General features: G+C 51.4%; 6 protein-coding genes across 6 annotated transcripts; 2 read left to right on the forward strand and 4 right to left on the reverse strand.

Annotated features, from left to right (window-relative positions):
• Nucleotides 1–216: 216 nt before the first annotated feature.
• Nucleotides 217–2,688, reverse strand: VTN00DRAFT_7822 (uncharacterized protein; the record flags this gene model as incomplete). The annotated part of the gene is made up of 1 exon (XM_069434608.1): nucleotides 217–2,688. One exon carries the CDS (start codon nucleotides 2,686–2,688, stop codon nucleotides 217–219), a length of 2,472 nt encoding a protein of 823 aa, XP_069286088.1.
• A 3,646-nt stretch (nucleotides 2,689–6,334) lies between these two features.
• Nucleotides 6,335–8,276, forward strand: VTN00DRAFT_7823 (uncharacterized protein; the record flags this gene model as incomplete). Its single annotated transcript, XM_069434609.1, has 5 exons — nucleotides 6,335–6,365; nucleotides 6,441–7,642; nucleotides 7,701–7,850; nucleotides 7,904–8,002; nucleotides 8,064–8,276. 5 exons carry the CDS (start codon nucleotides 6,335–6,337, stop codon nucleotides 8,274–8,276), a joined length of 1,695 nt encoding a protein of 564 aa, XP_069286089.1.
• A 1,283-nt stretch (nucleotides 8,277–9,559) lies between these two features.
• On the forward strand, nucleotides 9,560–11,260 carry VTN00DRAFT_7824 (uncharacterized protein; the record flags this gene model as incomplete). The annotated part of the gene is made up of 7 exons (XM_069434610.1): nucleotides 9,560–9,761; nucleotides 9,880–9,911; nucleotides 10,004–10,075; nucleotides 10,164–10,460; nucleotides 10,544–10,618; nucleotides 10,704–11,106; nucleotides 11,241–11,260. 7 exons carry the CDS (start codon nucleotides 9,560–9,562, stop codon nucleotides 11,258–11,260), a joined length of 1,101 nt encoding a protein of 366 aa, XP_069286090.1.
• An 812-nt stretch (nucleotides 11,261–12,072) lies between these two features.
• On the reverse strand, nucleotides 12,073–13,483 carry VTN00DRAFT_7825 (uncharacterized protein; the record flags this gene model as incomplete). The annotated part of the gene is made up of 2 exons (XM_069434611.1): nucleotides 12,073–12,804; nucleotides 13,322–13,483. 2 exons carry the CDS (start codon nucleotides 13,481–13,483, stop codon nucleotides 12,073–12,075), a joined length of 894 nt encoding a protein of 297 aa, XP_069286091.1.
• An 820-nt stretch (nucleotides 13,484–14,303) lies between these two features.
• On the reverse strand, nucleotides 14,304–15,427 carry VTN00DRAFT_7826 (uncharacterized protein; the record flags this gene model as incomplete). Its single annotated transcript, XM_069434612.1, has 3 exons — nucleotides 14,304–14,333; nucleotides 14,391–15,178; nucleotides 15,283–15,427. 3 exons carry the CDS (start codon nucleotides 15,425–15,427, stop codon nucleotides 14,304–14,306), a joined length of 963 nt encoding a protein of 320 aa, XP_069286092.1.
• A 1,071-nt stretch (nucleotides 15,428–16,498) lies between these two features.
• Nucleotides 16,499–19,006, reverse strand: VTN00DRAFT_7827 (uncharacterized protein; the record flags this gene model as incomplete). The annotated part of the gene is made up of 3 exons (XM_069434613.1): nucleotides 16,499–18,264; nucleotides 18,335–18,511; nucleotides 18,568–19,006. The coding sequence occupies 3 exons, from the start codon at nucleotides 19,004–19,006 to the stop codon at nucleotides 16,499–16,501; spliced, it is 2,382 nt and encodes a 793-aa protein (XP_069286093.1).
• Between the last annotated feature and the right edge of the window lie 730 nt (nucleotides 19,007–19,736).

A 19,736-nucleotide genomic window follows, 5' to 3' on the forward strand; every position in this document is an offset into this window, starting at 1 on the left:
TAATAAATGATACTAAAGCAGGGACTGGAAGCACGTGATATGTAACTGAATTGAAAGACACTGTGATGTTAAAGGACATGCCCGGTCAAATAGCTAACATTAGATTCCTGATCAGTTCTTGTCATCATGTCTTTGTATACATGCATATATCTCCGCTCACACAGGTATTTATCCAGAAACCCTTTCTAATGTTATATACTCCCTTCTAATCCAACTCTACTGGTTTTGGATAGATTCCACCGCCGGCGTCTGTGTCTCGGCTGCTTCGTCTTCCTGGTAGGGTGGAGGAGCGAGCTCCGCCTCCTCAACCCAGACTTTTCGCAGCTCATTCTCGATCTCCTCTCTCCGTCGCTTCCACTCTTCCACATTGTCCAGCCGCTTGCGCAGCTCTTGGAGCTCTTTCTCAACTCCCAATTTCTCTTTCTCAGTGCCGATCCTTTCAAACTCCCATTCTTCACCTTCGGATCCGAGACCGAGAGTGAGACAGAATGTATGGTACTTCTTTAGGGATGCGCGCGTTGATATCGTGATCAAGGTGATTCCTTTTTCCTTTGCCCGTTCATATAGCAAACCCTCCACATCTGATGAGACAGCAGAAGTGCCTTCGTCGATGAATACATAGCGAGGTTCATGATAGAATAATCTTGCCATGGCCATCCGCTGCTTCTCACCTCCGCTAAGGACATCCTTCCATTCCTTCCGACAGTCCCAACCACCCTCACGATCCGGAAGGTAGCCGAGATGGGCTTCTTTCAGAATTCTGCTAAGTTCAGCATCTGTTCTGCCATTCTCACGCATATCCATCTCGCTATGTGGGTAAATGACTTGGTCGCGCAAAGTTCCTACGCTGAGGTATGGTCTCTGCGGTAGAAACATAATACCATCAGCGCCAGAGTTTCTTGGTCGGCTCACCAGACCGCGATACACTGGCCACAACCCTGCGACTATGCGAGAAATGGCAGATTTCCCAACTCCGTTCGGCCCAGAGATGAGCAGATGTTCGCCAGAGTGGACGATGAAAGACAAAGAGTCGATGAGCTCGTCACCTCCTTGGGGGTATAGTGAGGGTGCGACGATAGGAACGTGCTCGAGGCGTACGCCGTCGAAGCCGTTATGGATCGTACCTTGAACATCCGAAAGGGAATATGGCTCTGGTTGTGTCTCACGGGACCGATAATACGCGTTGGCATGCACTCTGTGGAGCGTTGAAATGAGCGTGTAGACACGCGACGTATGGCCGGCCAACTCAGAGAGATCTTTAATGCTATACATCATACGGCCGCCTGCGTCTGCCAAAGATAGCATCAAACGTTTATTTGTGATGAACTCCTTCATACGGCCCCTTTCCCGACCAGACTCTCCAGGTGCCTCAGCCAACTCCATAGCACCTCCCAGACCGCCCCAAGCTGGAAGGAACACAGGCAGCGACGTGATGAGGTATCCGAACGCGGACCACGAGTATTTTAGGATAATGTCCTCAAGCATGTTGTAACGGATCTTCAGACTGTAGATGCCTTCCAGCCACCGTTGCAGGTCCTTGAAGCTCTTAACCAGGAAAACCCTCTCAATGTCGGCACCACCGTAGAAGGCTACCTCTTCCGCATTGGCAAGGAGTCTCGAATGCAAGCCCCTGAAGTCACCTTCCTTCTTCCCCTCCACTGCCTTGAGTTTTCCAAAGGGCGGAGAGATTTTGCGCAGAACAGCCGCAGTGCTGAAATAACCGCTTAGAATTCCAGTCAGAGCCAGAGGCCCGAGCGATCGATAAAGTTGATAATTAAAAACGAACAAGTCGACCAGAGGCTTTCCAAGTGAGGAATACAAGGCCGCAGCTGAAGAGCAGAAGAGCGTAAGATCTTGCGTGATGAATTGATCGGCTCCCTGGCCCACACCTCCATCCAAATTCGACAGTTTATAATAGTTCATGTTATCGTTGAGATAGAGGTCATGGACATATCTCGTGAGGCGAGTTCGGAAGGCTATAGACACCTTCGATTGTAGGAACTTGATCATAGCGTTTGTATAAGAAGCAAAAGTTCCAATGCCACACCACTTTATGATTCCCCAGACGAACGCTCGTCCTTTACCGGCAACAAGATCCCTTACGATCTCACCGTCCAGTCTCGCGACCAGCAAGGAGAGGTATGTCCTCAGCATAAGAAAGACGCTGTGACTCACCAGCAAACCGGTCTCTTTGCTGTTCCACCTCGGAATCATAATACTCAGGAGGCTCAGGAACTGATGTAGGAATGCTAGATTCAGTCCCGGCTTCGTAGTCGGAGGAGGAATGGGGCTGAGAGATTCCCCATCACCGAGACGAGCAGCTCTAGGTGGGTTCAGAAACAACCTTCTATGCGCATCGAACGTCGTTGGCTTCGTAGGGTATATAGTAACCTTGGACGTCGTGGAGTCTCTGTATGGTACATATATGATGCGCGACCCATCCTTTCTTCTTATTCCTGAATTCCTGCGGAGCAGCCTCCTGCCCTGTGCACGCTCTTTAGATCTTTCCCGCAGCCAGCTATAACCGCCATATCCCGACCCCACTATTGAGAGGAGCAATGCAACTGTCGCAATGATTTTGGTTGTTTGGGAAGTACGTCTGACTCGGGAACGAAGGAGGTTTGCATAGTGAGTATATAGAGCGACAAGGGGGTCATCGGCGTATCGCAGTGTCGACTGAACAGCCATATTGCCTGAGCTTTGGTTCTTCAACAGCTGAACTGCCGTATGAAGTCTGTGCTGCCTGGCCGACAGACTGCTCTAATAGCAGCTTGCATGCTTGGACCCCGATGTCCAAGGCAGGCGAGCCAAGGAGCTTTGGAATGAAACTCGCAAGAGGGGGAGTGTACCTTCTTACGTTGCTGGCGCGCTGAGATCTAAGGAATAGAAGCAGAAGAATAAGATGCAGGATGCCACTATGGATGGAGGCATTGTATCAGCTCGAGGTTGGTTTTGTGCTGACGACATGCTGTCCTCCACCTGACCGCCCCAGGTTCCCCGTTTGCATGTGATGACCTCGGGCCAAATGCCGCACTGATTGCGGAGATTGGCTACTCTCACGTGCGTTCTCCAGCAAGACAATCGGCTTCATATGACATGCATGAGAAACAAGCAAATGCTGACATTAGCAAACATGCTGACGCAACGCAGTGCTTCAAATCGCTACTGTCTTGGTCATTAATATCCCTCGAGACTTTGGAGTTTCTCAGATGCAGGAAGGCCTCTCGAGGTCCATTTTCCGCACGACATTATTGGCCACGGCAGGATACATTTCTGCCAAGGAACCAGATGCGCCCAGCACCCCACAAATAATGCGATGGCGATGGTGAAGGATGATAGCTCGATTAAGTAACAATATGCATCCCGATTCGGCCAAAATTGATTAACAAGTACAATTAGACGTTGAATCTCACTTCGCTGGCTTCTATGAACGTTTTATTTCAGACTTGTACGGGCTTCGAGGGTATATATTACACAGACTCACTAAAGCTGCCCTTAAGTGCCTGGGATGACTGTGCGTCAAACCAGAAAGTTACAGTTAAGCGATTGCCAATAGGGCCCCGAGCTTTAACCAAACTCTAGTTAAGATGTCCCTAATTCTAGCGTCGCTTATACTGTAGGTGATATGGTACTACAGCGCAATGAATGTTGCATAAAGCACTAGACTATTATTATTTATTAAGCGAGTCACCCACTGAACCTCGATCCACAGAATGCCACCGAACCCACCGCGCTGCGGGGAGTACTCCCTTATGTGGTCGGGGCCGGGGGATAGCACGATAGCTCTCCGCCAGCTTACCATCGGGTCCTCCTCATGCAACAAGCCACGTGGATTGATAGTAAACCCACTGCCCAGAGACAGGGTAGTCAGTATAATTGCAGTCTTGATTGCTATATACCTGCCTATGTAAGTAAATCCTCAAAATAAGTATGATGTCTTCAAATGTACGTTACTGTAATAGCAGAATCGGATATCGGGCAGCATTGAGAGCCTCTAAGCGCCCAGGTTCACAACACGTCCAATCAAGAGCCAGTGGGGTCTGTGACGAGAACCTGGCGATCGACTACTCGCTATGTACCGCAAGTGCATTGCGTATTTCCGTAACGTTATTGTCGTCCTTGCGGATCGCTTAAGCCTTACCGTCTTAATGGTGGCGCTACTAGTCCAAGATATATCGTGAAGACGCCGGTTGAAGTACAAGATCCGACCTGCTGTCACTGATAGCCGCATGCGATGGAAAATCTACATTGATACGGCGCCATTCATATATATGTGTGTGGGATGCCAACCCCTGACGTGCTCTCAGCCTTTCAGAAACGCAGGAATGTTGGTGGCGAGGTCAGGGCCGTTGATCACGGCGATCCGATAAGTATGGATCATCGGATAGTCTAAAGCTTTCCCCAGACTCCTACTTTCCACGGGATTCTATCCTAACTCATTTACGTCCGAGACTAGGCTCCCTCCTTGGTCTTGTTTGCAGCAGCAGTCTAAGGGATTCGGGAGGGTGTGGCTGAAGGAGCGAATTGGGAAGAAGACTGGCAGTTGAGCATGGGTAGCTGAGAAAACGATGGAGAGAGATGTGCTTGTAGGTGCCCAAGGGCCATTCCTGGGTGTGGGAGATTTTGTCGCTGTGCCCAATCGGCATGTGTGATTAGACCGTGGCAGCACCACTAGTTAGGCTGGGAGGAGATGCTGGAAATAGATCAGGCTGCTATGCTTGACACTGGTTGGATACACGGTGTACGGGAGTACGCACTCCGTAGTAAAGGTCGGTAATGATGAAGTATGGGATGTCCTTGGGAGCCCACTTTCCACAAGGGTCTAGGTAGTCATAGTCATATCTACTGTATGGTATGGCTCATCTTGTTTGCTGCTCGAGCCTTGGAATTTATCCAAAATGCACACACACACTGAAATGGGTGTGGTGCTTTGTCTTCAACTGAGTACTTGTGCACGTCCAACCTGCCAATAAAGTAGTCACAGGCTCTGAAAACAGCGTCCTTGAAACCAGGACTCATGGACGGTCCAACTTGAGACAGGATGGTGGAGGTGAAGGTGAGCTGTGTACAGTTTGGTAGCAAACTGCCGTGAAGACAGAAGTATCGATGGAGGACATCCGCAGCCTGGGGTAGCACGATGTACGGACTCGATAATGGCTGGACGTGAAGCGCTATTCTTGTTGTTTACAGCGGTTCGGGGGGGAAGGCCAGTCGGGACGCACTAGAAGGAAGACTCCGTAGATGACACCGGGGCGCAACCAATTCTTTCCCTCGCCCTCGTTCCCCAGACCTTCTTCAAACCTCCCAGTCCAGCGTCTCCAGGCTTGCGAATACAGCTGTTGAGCAGACCCGTCATTCTGTCAAAGAAAATCATCGCCATCGCTACTGTTTGCCGGATTCTTATCCTGTTCGTCCCCGCTGCATCTCCGAGAGGGAGCTTTGGAGCCCCACAGAGCGCACCCGCTATCTGCGCTCCAGCCACGGTCTCCCATCCGCGCTGCTGAGGGCGTGTCGACGACTCAGGGAGCCCCAGACACCCGAAAGGCGATCGCGCCCGGAGATCATCCAGTAAAGCACTCTCCTTAGCCCGGTCTACTTGGTGATTAGGCCCAAAGCGCCCAAGCCTACGACTGTGTTCCTAGGTCCAGACCTGTCGCGCGCGCTCTCATTTCGCTTTCACCCGGCCGGCAGTCTAGGATCTAGAAGAGCGAGCGACCCTCTTTGAGCTCGGACACCAGAAACACTTCCCCCCATTGCAGCCAGAAAAGGACCCGCGCTCCCTTGGCTTCACGAGGAGAAACGAACGCACGACGGACAGCCCTGGTCCTCGAACGCCTCGTCGATCGTCTTGCCCGGCCGCCGCGCTCTGACCAACGCCCTCAACGTCCATCTCCTGCAAGAACCTTATTACTCAACGTCCCCTACTCCTCTACCTCGTGCGTCCTACCCCGTCTGCAGTTTCAGCCCGGGCGACGCATCTTCCTGGTGTTGCACGCTGCTTCACTGTTCTGCGGCTCTGTTTCTGGAAGGTGGAGGTGTGCGGTGCACTAACATCACGGTTCGAGGCGTTCGCTCGGGAGAGCTAAGGCTTGGGCGTCCAGGAGGCGTGACTGCACCCCTTCCAGCCGCCCCGGGCAGCGAGAGGAGGAACCCGCTCCGCCCATCAACTCTGGCGGAACCCTGGTGGTTATCGAGTTGTACCCTCTACCCTTGACTGCCTGCTGGTACCGCTGCTGCCTCTGAGAAGCTCGCTCTGTCGCCCCCAATGTTCGGTGGGAGCTCAGGGCGGGATTCCTCACGTTCAGCTCAGGAGTCGGCGGCTCAAGCAGCACCCATGGCAGCCCCATCCGACAACCCAGAGTCCAGTGAGTATTGAGCTAATTGACTGCATTCACTCATCGGTCTCAAGGGCTTCAGTCTACTGACGCTGTTTCTTCCAGACTCTGAACCGTTTCGGTCGCCTGCCGATGGTATAGATACGTTGAAACCTCAACTGCCAAACGATGGAGCCTCCCTCAACCGGAAGTCGTCGCGCACGGCTTCCGCCCAAGATCCATCCTTAGCACCCACAGATGTCTCTCCTGAGCGGCCTAAGAAAAAGCGCTCGCTTCTGCTCCGCCCGTCCCGGTCATCGTCCAAGCTCAACAGGCATTCCACAGGTGAGACAACGGCTGCGGAGGAATCTGGAAACACGGATGCAAATATGACGGAAAAGCGAACAGATACGAGCAGAGCAAGCAGCAGGAGATCCCGACGAACCCATCAGGAGACCGTGTCGAATGCGGAGGGACCCAGAGGTTCAACACCAGATGTGGACAATCCATCAAAAGCCGACAAGAAGAGCAGAACCTCATTGAGACTGTTTGCATTCTTGAACTGCTGTAGTTCTTCGAGTGTGGATAATGAGGGCCCTGCACTTCCTCCGAAGAAAAACCTCAACCCGCAACCTGTCCATCGCAGACAAACAACCCCGGAGAAAGTAGATGCCAATGCAGGTGATTCGAGTACCTCGGAATCAAAGGAGCCACATTCTTTTGACGATGAGAAAACCAACCTTACTGTCACCGCCGGCCGACCCCAGTCGCAAGCTGAGGATGAGAAACGCGCTTCTGTTGGAGAGCAAGGTGCCGCAACACGTCCTCAGGATGATGGCACGTTATCGGGTGTTGACGGTTCTGGGTCTGTTAACGACCAACCATCCTCCCAAGGACGTAAACCTGCGATTCTCGACCAAGGGTCATCGCAGACGCTTCCATCATCTACGTCTATGAAAGCTGGAGTAACCGCAGGGGCAGATAGCACCGACGTGTTCACGAAGATACCTGAGGAGGATGTTGTGTCTTCTGCGCGGGTTCAAGCGTCAGAAGACGTCAGAGATGATACCGACGTTCTCATGGCAGAAGCTCCCGTGATCGACGACAGTGTTGAAGACGACGAAGCACAACCTTCCCATGATGGTATTATGCAGCAACATGCCGACCTTCCTCCTCCACCTCCATTAGTCCCATCAGGAAAGCCGGCACCTCCAGGGTCGCTGGACGGCCGACAGCAATGGTTATTACCGCCACCTCAGCCTCATCTTCAAAACCGAAAATGTTTAGTGCTTGACCTGGATGAGACTCTTGTCCATAGTAGCTTCAAGGTATTAACTCTTAACTTCCGTTATCTTTGGCCTAGCACAATCTAACCGCAGTTCATAGGTCTTGGATAGGGCAGACTTCACCATTCCTGTCGAGATCGAAGGTCAGTATCACAACATCTACGTGATCAAGCGACCTGGAGTCGACCAATTCATGAAACGTGTCGGTGAGCTATATGAAGTGGTTGTGTTCACTGCATCTGTTTCAAAGGTAAGTCTAGCTTTCCCGGGTCGACTTTCACAGTTGCTCATAGACGAATACAGTATGGTGATCCCCTCTTGGATCAACTTGATATCCATCATGTTGTCCACCACCGGTTATTCCGAGACAGTTGCTACAATCATCAGGGAAACTATGTCAAGGCATGTCTTCTCAATTCGCTCAATAGAAATTGAAATCAATTTTCCTAACCCGGGTTAACAGGATCTTTCACAAGTCGGCCGTGACCTTCGAGAGACAATTATTATCGATAATTCTCCGACATCGTATATATTCCATCCTCAACACGCGATACCCATCAGCAGCTGGTTCTCTGACGCTCACGATAATGAGCTCCTCGACCTGATTCCCGTTCTCGAAGATCTTGCTGGTTCACAAGTTCCAGATGTCAGCTTGGTTCTCGATGTTGCGTTATAGTCTCCTAGCCTCTGATACACTTGTTACCATCGTTGCGAGCATTCTCGATTTTCCTCTCCCTTATTTCCCCGGCATTCGAGCGGCCTCGTGACAATGTTTTCACGCTGTCCCCCTCGTTGGACTATACACAATGTCATCGAGCGCCTTCGAGAGTATACCTCACCGCTTTCGTCATGTCACGACGAGCAGTCAGCTCAGAAGAACATGAGCTGGGTAAAAAGCAAACGGTATCAACGTGGGAAGACAAAAAAAAGGAAACGGAGAGCATGTCTCTGCATTTTTCTCTTCTTTTTTGACATACTTCAGCATCACCTTTTTTTCTTTGGCGTGTCTGATCCTCCTGCGGTCTCTCGTCTGTTTCGTGGTAGCGTTCGCCTACTGTGCTCTGAACGAGCGTTTTCTTTCCTATTTTATCTACCCCTACTTTTACCTTTCTATCTTACACTTGCATTCAGCAGGCGTCCGTTTTGGTCATCAGCTAAGATTTGCTGGACTCATGTATCCGCTTTCTCTTTCCTTGAAAATTTGCCACAGAGGCATAACACTACTACCCCATTTTCCTTTCTTAATTCTTTAGGTCGTGTTTATCTATTCCCCACACCTCTCTTTGCCCTTTCTCTCAGAAATATCCCTTTTGCGGAGATCTCACAGGTTAGGCAGGTTGATCTGCTGTTAAGTACCTAGTCTATTTGCACTACTAGGGACAGTGTCGGATTGCCCTCACTGCATTTATTAATCCGACACTCCTATTCCGAGTCTTTCTGTGATGTATATGTACCCTATTATTTTTGCAGCCCATGTGCTGTACATAAAGCGTCTGGTATTAACCTTGGAATGAGAAGTCCTACATCGGTTTAATCCCCATAAAACTAGCTATAAGTGGGAAGTTTACATAATAATCCCATTCAACGATTGCTGCTCTATATCAATAACTCAATTGTTCTATGTGCTTCGTAAACTATAAGGGGAGGGCGCCTATGGAGCTTTGTATAGTTGGGGTCGCCTTCGGAGCGTTCATGGGGTGCCACAGCGTTAAGCCACAAGCGGCGGTCATCCAGAGGGGCGCGCGGGCCATCCATACCTACCGACCAGTAGCTAGCTGTTCATGAGCCGGGTCGCATCCAACTTCTGCACGCACGTCTTTCTGCGACTCTCGAGTTCATCGAAGCTCTGTATCGGGCTTATTCCAGGCGAATCTTGCGGTTGCGCGTTAAATATTGCGATTGATCCCTCCCGCTCCTTCACCGTCTCTCCGAACGCCCCCCGCATTTTCCGTCCATTCCATGCTGGACGTGGACTCCGCGCCTGCACCAGCAGAGACCGACGGACAGCAGCACGACACAGGAATAATGAAGGACAACAACGGCTGGGATGGAAAGCTGAGGGTGGAGCGCAATGCCGTCGTCACGAACCCGGAAGCTGTGGAAGATCCAGACTACTCGGACGAAGATGCCCCGCCTGTGGAGCAGATAGAAGCAGACGAAGGTACGTGCAGTTTTAGATATTTGACGGACTGGTTCTGTGCCGGTCGTTTTCAGCTGGCGCGTTGGTCAGTCTCTTTTGCGCTGTGAGATAGGGAGCTGATGTGTCTCATCCTGTGCAGATCTTCTAGAAGATGTTGAAGAGGATATCGACGTATTTCTTCCTCCTCTCTGTCTTGAGTTGCGATTTTCAAATCCCCGACGCTGTGATGGAACAGACGCGCTGAACTCGACTTATCTACCTAGGATATCGACCTCGTTCACTGCCGTATAACATCTATTCCGGCTCTGCGACTAGAGCGATTTTCGAAAGTCGAGGTATATACTCCTACCATAACCGTCTTGCTGGAACGAGCGACGTCGGATTTTGGGCCATCTGCTGACCGCTGCATTTCTTGATATATAGAAAATATGTCTCCGGCAAAACCAGATAACGAAAATCCGGTTCCCTCCCAACATCGGCGCGACCCTCACGGAGCTCGACCTCTACGATAACCTCATCTCGCACATTAAGGGTCTCGACGACCTGACCAACCTGACGAGCCTCGACCTCAGCTTCAACAAGATCAAGCACATCAAGAACATCTCGCATCTGGTGAAGTTGACGGATCTGTATTTTGTGCAGAACCGGATACAGAAGATAGAAGGGCTGGAGGGGTTGACGCGGTTGAGGAATCTCGAGTTGGGTGCGAATAGGATCAGGGTATGGCTGCATCCATATAGCTTATGTCGCCTGCGTCTTTATAATGCACGATGGAGACGAGCTGACGGTTGGCTTTTTGTCAGGAAATCGAAAACCTCGAGACGTTGACAGCTCTGGAGGAGCTCTGGCTTGGGAAGAACAAGATCACCGAGATGAAGGTACGATAACTGCACTGCCAAATACATACACATCCAACGTGGATTGGAACAAGCCCATATTCTGATATTCATTTCAACGCACCAGAACCTCGACGCCCTCACCAACCTCCGCATCATCTCCATCCAATCCAACCGCCTCACCAGCATCACCGGCCTCTCCAACCTGAAGAACCTCGAAGAGCTCTACATCTCCCACAACGCGCTCACCAGCCTCTCGGGCCTCGAGTCCAACACGAACCTGCGCGTGCTCGACTTCTCCAACAACCAGGTCTCGAAGCTCGAGAACCTCTCGCACCTGAAGCACCTGGAGGAGCTGTGGGCGTCGAACAACCAGCTGTCGAGCTTCGAGGAGGTCGAGAGGGAGCTGAAGGATAAGGAGGAGCTGAAGACGGTGTACTTCGAGGGAAATCCGCTGCAGACCAAGGGGCCCGCGTTGTATCGGAATAAGGTGCGGCTGGCACTGCCGCAGGTGATGCAGATTGATGCTAGTAAGTATCCCTTCGTGCACATCATCGTATCTTACGGGGTTTCCTGTGCCATTTCTTCTTTCACTTTTCGAGCCAAGATCGCTGCTTTTTACTAAATATTGAACTATGCTAATTTGTTTTCTTTGCTACTACAGCCTACGTGAGAGTCGCTTAGACGTGGATAAAAACCGGGTTTATGTATGTGTGCATTAGGTTAACGACGATCGGAAATATTTTCTTTTCCCAGATAGATTGATGAGGTTCCTATTTCTTAATTAATAGGAAATGGAGGCTGCTAAGGTTCTAGTGTCTCTTTTCATGTTTCTTGTCATATTCATCTCAAACGCTCCCTCATGTTTCTCCTTTCTTCTCGCCTTTAAGTCTAGTTCCGCCCTTTGCTGCTATGTACATTCGCAGGTCGGTCGGTCACAGCGGGTTTCTTCTTTTTCTTCTTCAACCGCTATCTGTAAAATAACATCACATCATCTAGTGCCTTATCTATCTATCTATCTTCTAGTTATCCATCTTGCCGCGTTTCCCTGTTCGCAGATGGTGTCGTGAAAATAGATGCATCGTATCGTAGGCATTTAGGCCGTTCTGAGCGCGCGCATTTTCCTGCAGGGGATCAGCTTCTCAGTTGCCAGTCCCGTACGTTGTCCTCATCGACTGAAATGGACACCGTCCGCAGCATATTCCCAGCCACACAGGACAGTGTTCGAAGTCAGGGTTGGGTTCGTCGAGGTAAGCTCCACGATAATCGTAGACTTTATCTTCAAGGGCGTGAGTAGCATGCTGTTCTGCAGGCACGGCTCTTATAGACAATGACTGTTTTGAGGGACAGTCGCAACCAGTGCGACGGCCTTCATCGCTCCTTGCGTTGTATTGCTCATGTCATGTCAGACTATTCTGCCTTGGTAGATAGAGGCAGAGAGGGAAAGGAGATCGAAAAGATCGTAATATATCTCGTCCCGATCTCATACGACCACCTCACTCGGCCAACAGACCGCCTCCAACCCTCCACCTTTCCCTCATAGCTTCCAACTCTTCCTGCGGTGGAAGACGAAGAGGAGGGAACTTGAACTCCATGTTCTTCTTCTCCTTTGTCTTCTTATTATGATCTTTCTGGACAAAGAGACCCTCTTCCTGAACAACATCCTGCGGCAGCATCTCACGAGCCTGCTCCACAGCATGCCGCACATCCGCAGCCACAGCCGCATCAACAGCCTTATTCGCGTTCCTCACTCTCTCCATCTGCAGCCCCTCCTCGTACATCTTCATCAATGACGTGGCCCCCAACCGCTCGTTCTCGGCCTCGATCCTCCGCTTGATGCGCAACGGGGCGTGCCTCTTGCGACCCAGCCGGGTGTCCGCGAGCTCGGGGAGCGGGATCCCCGTGCTCTTGGTCAGGTCGTGGTACTGGAAGCTGTTGGTGAGGACCCTGTAGGTGCTGTGGTAGGGGTTGCGGAGGAGGGAGGATTCGTGGCTGTGGATGGAGTGTTCGATCTGGCAGGTCATGACGTGGGTGTCTTTGTCGGATGAGGTTTCGGACCAGGGGTCCGCGAAGGGTTTGCCTGTAGCGAATGCTTCGGTGGTTGTTGTGTTTCTGGGGATGGGGATGGTGAGGGGTGAGGCCTCGATGGCTCGCTTGGCGGCGTCGGCGTTATCGAAGATGGCGAGGATGTGGCGGTCACGGAGGGTGTTGGAGTTAGTTGGGTCGTACTGTTATTTAATTATCGCAAGGGTTAATAAGAGTTCAATCAAAATTCGGATTTGGTTAGATGTGATCGAGAAGAAAGTATGGAAAGTATGAGAATTGTAGAGATGATGAGGGGGATGTATTCCGAAAAAGGAAATCCGGACCCATCCAGGACCCATCACGGATATCACCGACAACACAAATTCTTTTTCCATTCGTAGCCATTTATTTAAATTATAGAAGTAAAATAAAAGAGTTTTGCGCCTGTCATGAGTTCTCGAAAACAAGCAACATCGACAAATCGGTCACATGTCGAATCAAATAGTCAACAGTAAACAGAAACGATAAACGCATGCGCATCAACGCAATTGTCTCGTGACATTGGTCTCCAAAAGAAAGGGATGAGGAGAAAATATCGCCCGGGAGAAGCGGCAGAAGAAGCAAACAGAATACGAGGGAGTACGAGGGAATACGAGGGGAAGAGAAAAAAACGTCTATAGAACTATACAATCGAGAGAGAAAACGAAATCATCAACATACCTTTAAATTCCTAAACGTCACAACCTCTCCGAACTTCTGCAGTGCCTGCAACACGAGCCTGCTCTCCGTGAGGTTGCGTGGTGTCGGGCTCATGGTGATGTGGATCTGCTTGAACGCGACCCTGGAGCGCAGGGCGGACATAGTTGCGGGGGGCGCTGACATGATGGAGCAGATAGCGATAAGGATCAGCGCCTGAAAACGGTGAATCTGAAACGAATAACAGGCATGGGAAACGGCTGTTGGAATGAGGGAGGAATCGGTGCCAGGGAATGAATAGCGAGCGAAGAAAGGGGGGGAGGGGGCTGTGGCCTGATGATACCTGCCTGAAAGGACTCCGCAGTTTTGCAAGGTGGAGGCGGGGGCGCGGCCCCAGCTCCGATGGTCGACGCGGAGGCGGGTTTGGGGTTTGGTTGGCCGAGGCTGTTCGGTGAGTGACTTCGGGTTTGTACTACCTTAGCTTGCAGGCAGGCTTTACCCTACTAGGACGCGGCCCCCAAAACAAAGAACATGAGATATTCCAACTTCCCAGGGTTCAAGGGACTGTCTTTGTCTGAGCAGCTTCCAGAGTACAATTACTTATCTATAGCTTTCTTGTCTGCTAGACATCCAGATAGTTACCCCGCCTGTATAGATGCGAGATCTTTGATACCCCTTGCTACTGTATAACCTCGGCAATGCACTGATCAATTTAGCGTTTGATTTATACACTGTCTAGAATTTCATTGTTCTTAACTCATCACATATAGAAGGGGATATAAGAATTGTGTCAGCGAAAACTAAGCCAATCAGTCATATTAGGCAACGTCCACTGTCGACACCACAGGGGGGTTTCATATACATCCGTGGGACGACAATGTCATTGATGATATGACTGAGTCTTCGCAACAGCCCGTATGCATACCCATTGAACGTGAATGGTGTACGAGCTGACGTGAGAAGAAAGATGTTGGCATGAAAGGTCGTGTCGGAGAAGGTGAGTTTCTTAAGCGAAGATAGGAGCATTGAATCCGTACTGGACACCAAGTCAGCAGACTCAGCCAAGGCAAACGTTAGGATGGCAGATACTTACTCCAGTCGGGTTGTTGAATCTCAGGTTCTTGTCCAGCGCGCTGATGGCCTCGATCTCGCTGGCCTCCAGGTCCCAGGCAGTGACATCCAGGTTCTGCGCCAGGCGGCCTGGGTTGTTGCTCTTGGGGATGACAGCGATGTTGCGCTGCGTGGCCCAGCGCAGCAGCACCTGGGCCGGGGTCTTGCCATGCTTCTCAGCAATGGTCTTGATAGTGGCGTGCTCGAACAGAAGCGGGGTCTCCTGAGCGTTCTTCAACTGCAGTTCAAGGAAGCTCAGCGGGCCGAAGGAAGAGTAAGCGGTGACGGCAATGCCCTCCTTCTGGACGTAGTCGATCAGACCAGCCTGGGTCAGGTAAGGGTGGTGCTCAATCTGGAGGGTAGCAGGGCGGATGCGCGCGTAGCGCAGCAGGTCCATGATCAGCTGGGCGCTGAAGTTGCTGATACCAATGCTGCGGGTCAGCTTCTTGTCGACCAGAGACTCCATGGCCGTCCAGGTCTCCTGGATGGTGGCATTGCTAAACTCAAGCTCGGTCCCGTTGCTGCTCCAGCCTGGCGGGTAGCGGACGGAGGGGTCGACGTATTTCAGGGCAATGGGGAAGTGGACGATGTAGAGGTCGAAGTAGTCAATACCCCAGTCAGCAAGCTGCTTACGGCAGATGGGCTCGACCTTGTCGCCCTCGTGGAAGGTGTTCCAGAGCTTGGAGACGATGAAGAGGTCCTCGCGCTTCACAATGCCTTCCTTGATGGCACGGGCAACACCCTGACCGGCCTCAACCTCATTGCCGTAGTCTGAAGAGCAGACCTCGTCAGCAAGTCTTCCAACGGTGAATCTTCCTCAAATTGGACGGATAGAAACACAGAAAAGTGCCAAATTTTTTGTTTAGATCACGTACCGCAAGCGCCGTCGAAGAGACGGTACCCGGTCTTGATAGCGTTGTAGACCTGGTCAGCGCAGGTCTCGTTGGTGACCTTCCAGAGGCCAAAGCCCACAAGGGGCATGTCATAGCCGCTGTTCAGCTTGATGGAGGGAGTAGACATGTTGGCTGGATTATGGGAGAGATGAGGGATTGTCTAATTCAACGAGTTGTGACGGTTTCTAGATGTTTCCGAGTCCTACGGTTAGCTCGATTCCTCCCATGCGGGAACTGATGCTGGAACGAAGGACTTACCTGAACCTGATAAAAGGCGCGAAAGATGTAAGCAGATTGAGGTGACAGTATAGACAAAAGGAACGGATCTCGACGACCTTTAAAGTGCTGCGATAAAGCTTTTTTCTCTCTTTCCCGCGGCCGGTGGAATTATCCTGCCCAAGGCTAAAACAACAGGTCTGGCGTCAGCAAACCCCACAGGAGGCGGGGGAGGGGGATCCTCAGCGTCCTCCTGGCAAAGGCTTCATGCGGGCCGCAGATTCGCCTCACAGTAGCGCATGCAATGCGCCACGACCCGCGCAGGGACATGGACCCATGCTCGTCTTCAAGGGTCCAATTGCTTGTCGAGAAGCCCAGTTTGCCCATATCGACCAGCATCCTGGAGAGGCCTTGTCGAGACCGGAGAATTCGATTCCATGAGGCTATCCGCGGCATCCACATGCGGGTCCCGGGTAAAATGCGAGAACGCCTCGCTACCGGCCGCCGGTTAAATCCAAGCTTCCGAGCTTGTCAGCCAGAGCCACCGGTGTAGCCTCTCAGGGGCTGCTTTTTGCATTTTAGCCCTACGAAGCTCACGGTGGATCCTGCCCGCCGTCGTTTTGCCTAGAATGATGCATGGCCCTTACCGGACAGAGAACGTCGAGATGAGCAGTGACTGCTAGTTGACCGCGAATACCTGCAAAGATCGTGCGCCGGTTACCAGGCATGCAATAAGGCAGGAAAATCTCCGACGTTGTGTCTGAATAATGAGTCTGGTTCGAATTAAACTAAGACTACATACGTATACCTATATCCACCGAAATTGCTATCATGGAATAGAACCAGAAGGATGTCTATGCAAGAACACTCAACCATTGTCGCTCCGTGGCCCTACAGTACAGTATTGTGCAACCAGGAACGCCCAAAAATTCTCCAAACGCCGAGCTAGACACATTACACATTATCCTCATTATCATTATGATTAGGCCGTCTCAACCGCAGTGCTCTCCGCGTAAGCAGGGTTTGTATTATCAGGTGCTGTCCCATGCATAGCGGGATCCGCCGGGATACTTCCCACTATCTTGTCCATTAGGTCGGGAGGCATCATGCCCTCCAATCCATTGTCTTGATGCGGCTCCCTTGACACCGGCACATGCTGATGGTGGGACGGGAACTGGAGAGCGTTATAGCCGCTGCTAACGTCCTCGTGGATCGCCGTGGCATGGGAGTCCCAGAGAGGTGGGTGGGTATGGGTGATATCGTCGATCGACGGCCCGGCCGTTCCGAAGATGGAATTGAGAACGCTGTTATTATCATGTACCCTGACCGCGGGCTGCTGGGATGACATGAAATGACTGTCGTAGCCATTGACATATCCAGCGAGAGGGTTGGCATGCGATAATGGGATGTCGTTGACATTAAGCACAACCTGTCCCCCACTGGAGACGTTGATACCTCCTGCCCGACTCGTGTTTTGGAGACCGGGAAATGGGTCAAGCACGGAGCTCACAGCAGTCTTGTCTCCAAGCCCGTCCTCGGGTTTTGTCATGGCGTTCAGAAAATCGAAGGTGCCCTGTGGATTGAAAAGGTTGGCAACATTGTCATGTGGCTCTGGATACATCGGCCATTGCTGTGCATTCCCATTATGCTGCAGAAGGTCATGGTGCGGAGGGGTTGGGTAGACGTTCTGGGCCTGCTTAGCTGACAGCATAGAATCCAGGGCAAGCGGAGGAAGATCTGCTCCCGCCGGGGGTCGTGGACTATTGGTGGTGCTCCTATCCGGCGGAGGGATCAGTCTTCTCCAGGTGGTAGTTCCAACCTCCCCTGGACGCGTCTGACGGAACTTCCAAAGGAGGATAGCCATCCTCTTGCTCTCATCGCCCTGGTTACCAGCGAAGTTGTTTGACAATCGTCGATTGTTTGGAGGAGTAGCACGCAGCTCCTGAACAGCTGAAAGGGAGCGGAAGAACTGTCTTGTGTGCTCATCCGCAGCATGAGCAGCCTCTGGCTGACCAGAATCTTCGGCTATCCGTTTATTTGTTGTTAATTCCGTGAAGAGCTTTGCCCACCAGGCTGACTCGAACAGGGGCTTCACTTTTGTCGATGAGGCCTTCTGGAGATCATGATACGTCTCCAGCATCTTCTGGCCGTCTTCGTAGATGTAAGTGCTGCAAGTCCAGTCTTTCATCTGGCTAACCATGGAGACGTCTCCGGCAGTGGGATGGGCAAAGTCAAGATCAAGCTGAATCCCTAGCCTGGAACCAGAAGGAGGCCAGTCTCCCATTAGCTGGAGATTGACTTCCAGAAGGATGATGTCGCAGTCCAGAGGACCGTTAATGTCGTCAATCAATGATGCAACGTGAGGGAACGCAGTCCGCCATCCCACGATGTTTTCCAGTGGCATAGGAAGGGCCGCCGGGCGGTGCTGATCTCCTTGGAGACGAGTGTATACATGTAGCGCCCTATCTATGCGGTTTTCCTGCTGAGGAGCACTCACCCACATGTCGAAATTGAAGGCATGGATTAGGGAGTTTGCGTCGGGGACGTTAGATACAAGAGTAAGGTGTGGCGGCGGCAGCTCTCCGGTGTATGGCTGCACTACGCCGGTTTGGTCATGGTAGGAAGATTGAAGCTGGTTAGCATAGCTCCTTGACATCTGGCTATCAATGGAACTCCTGTATTGTGGAGCAGTTGTTTGAGGCTGGGTATTGGGAGGTTCTGCTGGTTTCTCCCTGACCAGTCTTTCCCCTGTATGTTGTATTAGCGTCAAGCTCTAAGCCATAAACCCTGACAGGCAAACTATGCATATCAAACTCACATTCAGGGTCACCCTTCAAGAAAGAGTCAAGGACTTGCAGGTGACTGGAAACTTGCTTTCTTGTTCTCCTCTTCCCAGTCAATTTGTAAATATATTCTGCAATAAGTTCATTTCGTCCGTAGGACTTTCCACGCTCCGACCATTTCCTTCTGCCCATGGGAGGGTTTGCCTCAAGGGCTACAATGTTGTTAGCGTTCTGCTGAACCTTGGTTACGATCAGAAGGGCGACTCACCCTGCTGAAATGCATCTTCCAGGGCATCGGACCATACAGGCTCCCCATCCTTGCCAGTATCACGTCGAGGCCTTGCTCTATATTCAAGATACTTTTGTGACTTAAGATAGCTTCTCTTCCGAGGCTGAGGTGGCAAGTTTGGGCCAGCGCACTGTATCTTCCTTAGCCTCCTTGCCTGGAGTCGAGCTAGATTATCTTGATGAAGGCTTGGGGAAGATACAGGCTGTGTCGAAGCAGGAGGAAGAGGCTGAGGGTACTTGAAAGAGAGTTGCTGAAGATGGTCATCATGACCCGTTCCGTCACCGTTTCCAACGTTGTCCGAGTATGACTGGGCATTGCCGGAGGTGTTCTGTAGAGCTCGATCAGGACCGGCTCCCACACCCTCCAGAGTTGGCTGATTCTGAGGCAGGATGCACTCAGATTGCCACTCAGCAGCCATGAAACGGACTGGAGAAGCTCTCAGAAGAATGGTGGATTCCACACAAAGAGGGAGAGAGCCTCAATTCCAAAGACGTAGCAGAGCACGCAACAAAAAGTCACGAAACAACGGTTAAGAACGCAAATGCTTGAAGAGAATGTTGGCAATGGGAAAAGAGAATGTGGGAGCAGGCGGCATGGTGTTTATAGGAGCTCATATCTCCCCTGGAGAGAGGGGTAGACGTAGCCCCAGCTACCTTGCTAGATCAATTTGGTTGTTTGTCGGTCCCTCGACAACAGCCTCGAACTCTCCAGGCGGGACCGCGTCGTGACGTTCACCCATTCGGGAGAGAGGGTGAGGAAGACTGGAGACAGTGGCTATCCTTGCCGCAGCGATTGAGTTGCAAGAAAGGGCACGATGTTGAACAAGCCAAACTGAAGCAAGGGACCCAAGACAGCACGATCCAGTCAGGAGCCGCTCGGATATTTTGTGTAGGAGAAAGTCCAACGCAGGAAATAATGGCTAAAGCAGGTACGCGGATGATGGTGGTGGGGGGAGTGGCAATGGCAGCTCAAGAATGTTGGATGTGCAACGGTATTGTCCATCTTCCAAGTTGAAGAATGTAGTGGTAATTAAGAGAATATCCATTGGAATGCACGCGGGGGTGTACAGGTAGAAGGCTAGCCTCCAGTATCCTCGCAAAGAAGCAAGCAGAGGTGCAACTGTTTAGTGTGCATGAAAGTTGGGAGTT

This window comes from Thermoascus crustaceus (genome assembly GCF_041956765.1).
Source record: "Thermoascus crustaceus strain CBS 181.67 unplaced genomic scaffold VTN00scaffold_5, whole genome shotgun sequence".
In the NCBI taxonomy this organism is placed as follows: Eukaryota; Fungi; Ascomycota; class Eurotiomycetes; order Eurotiales; family Thermoascaceae; genus Thermoascus; species Thermoascus crustaceus.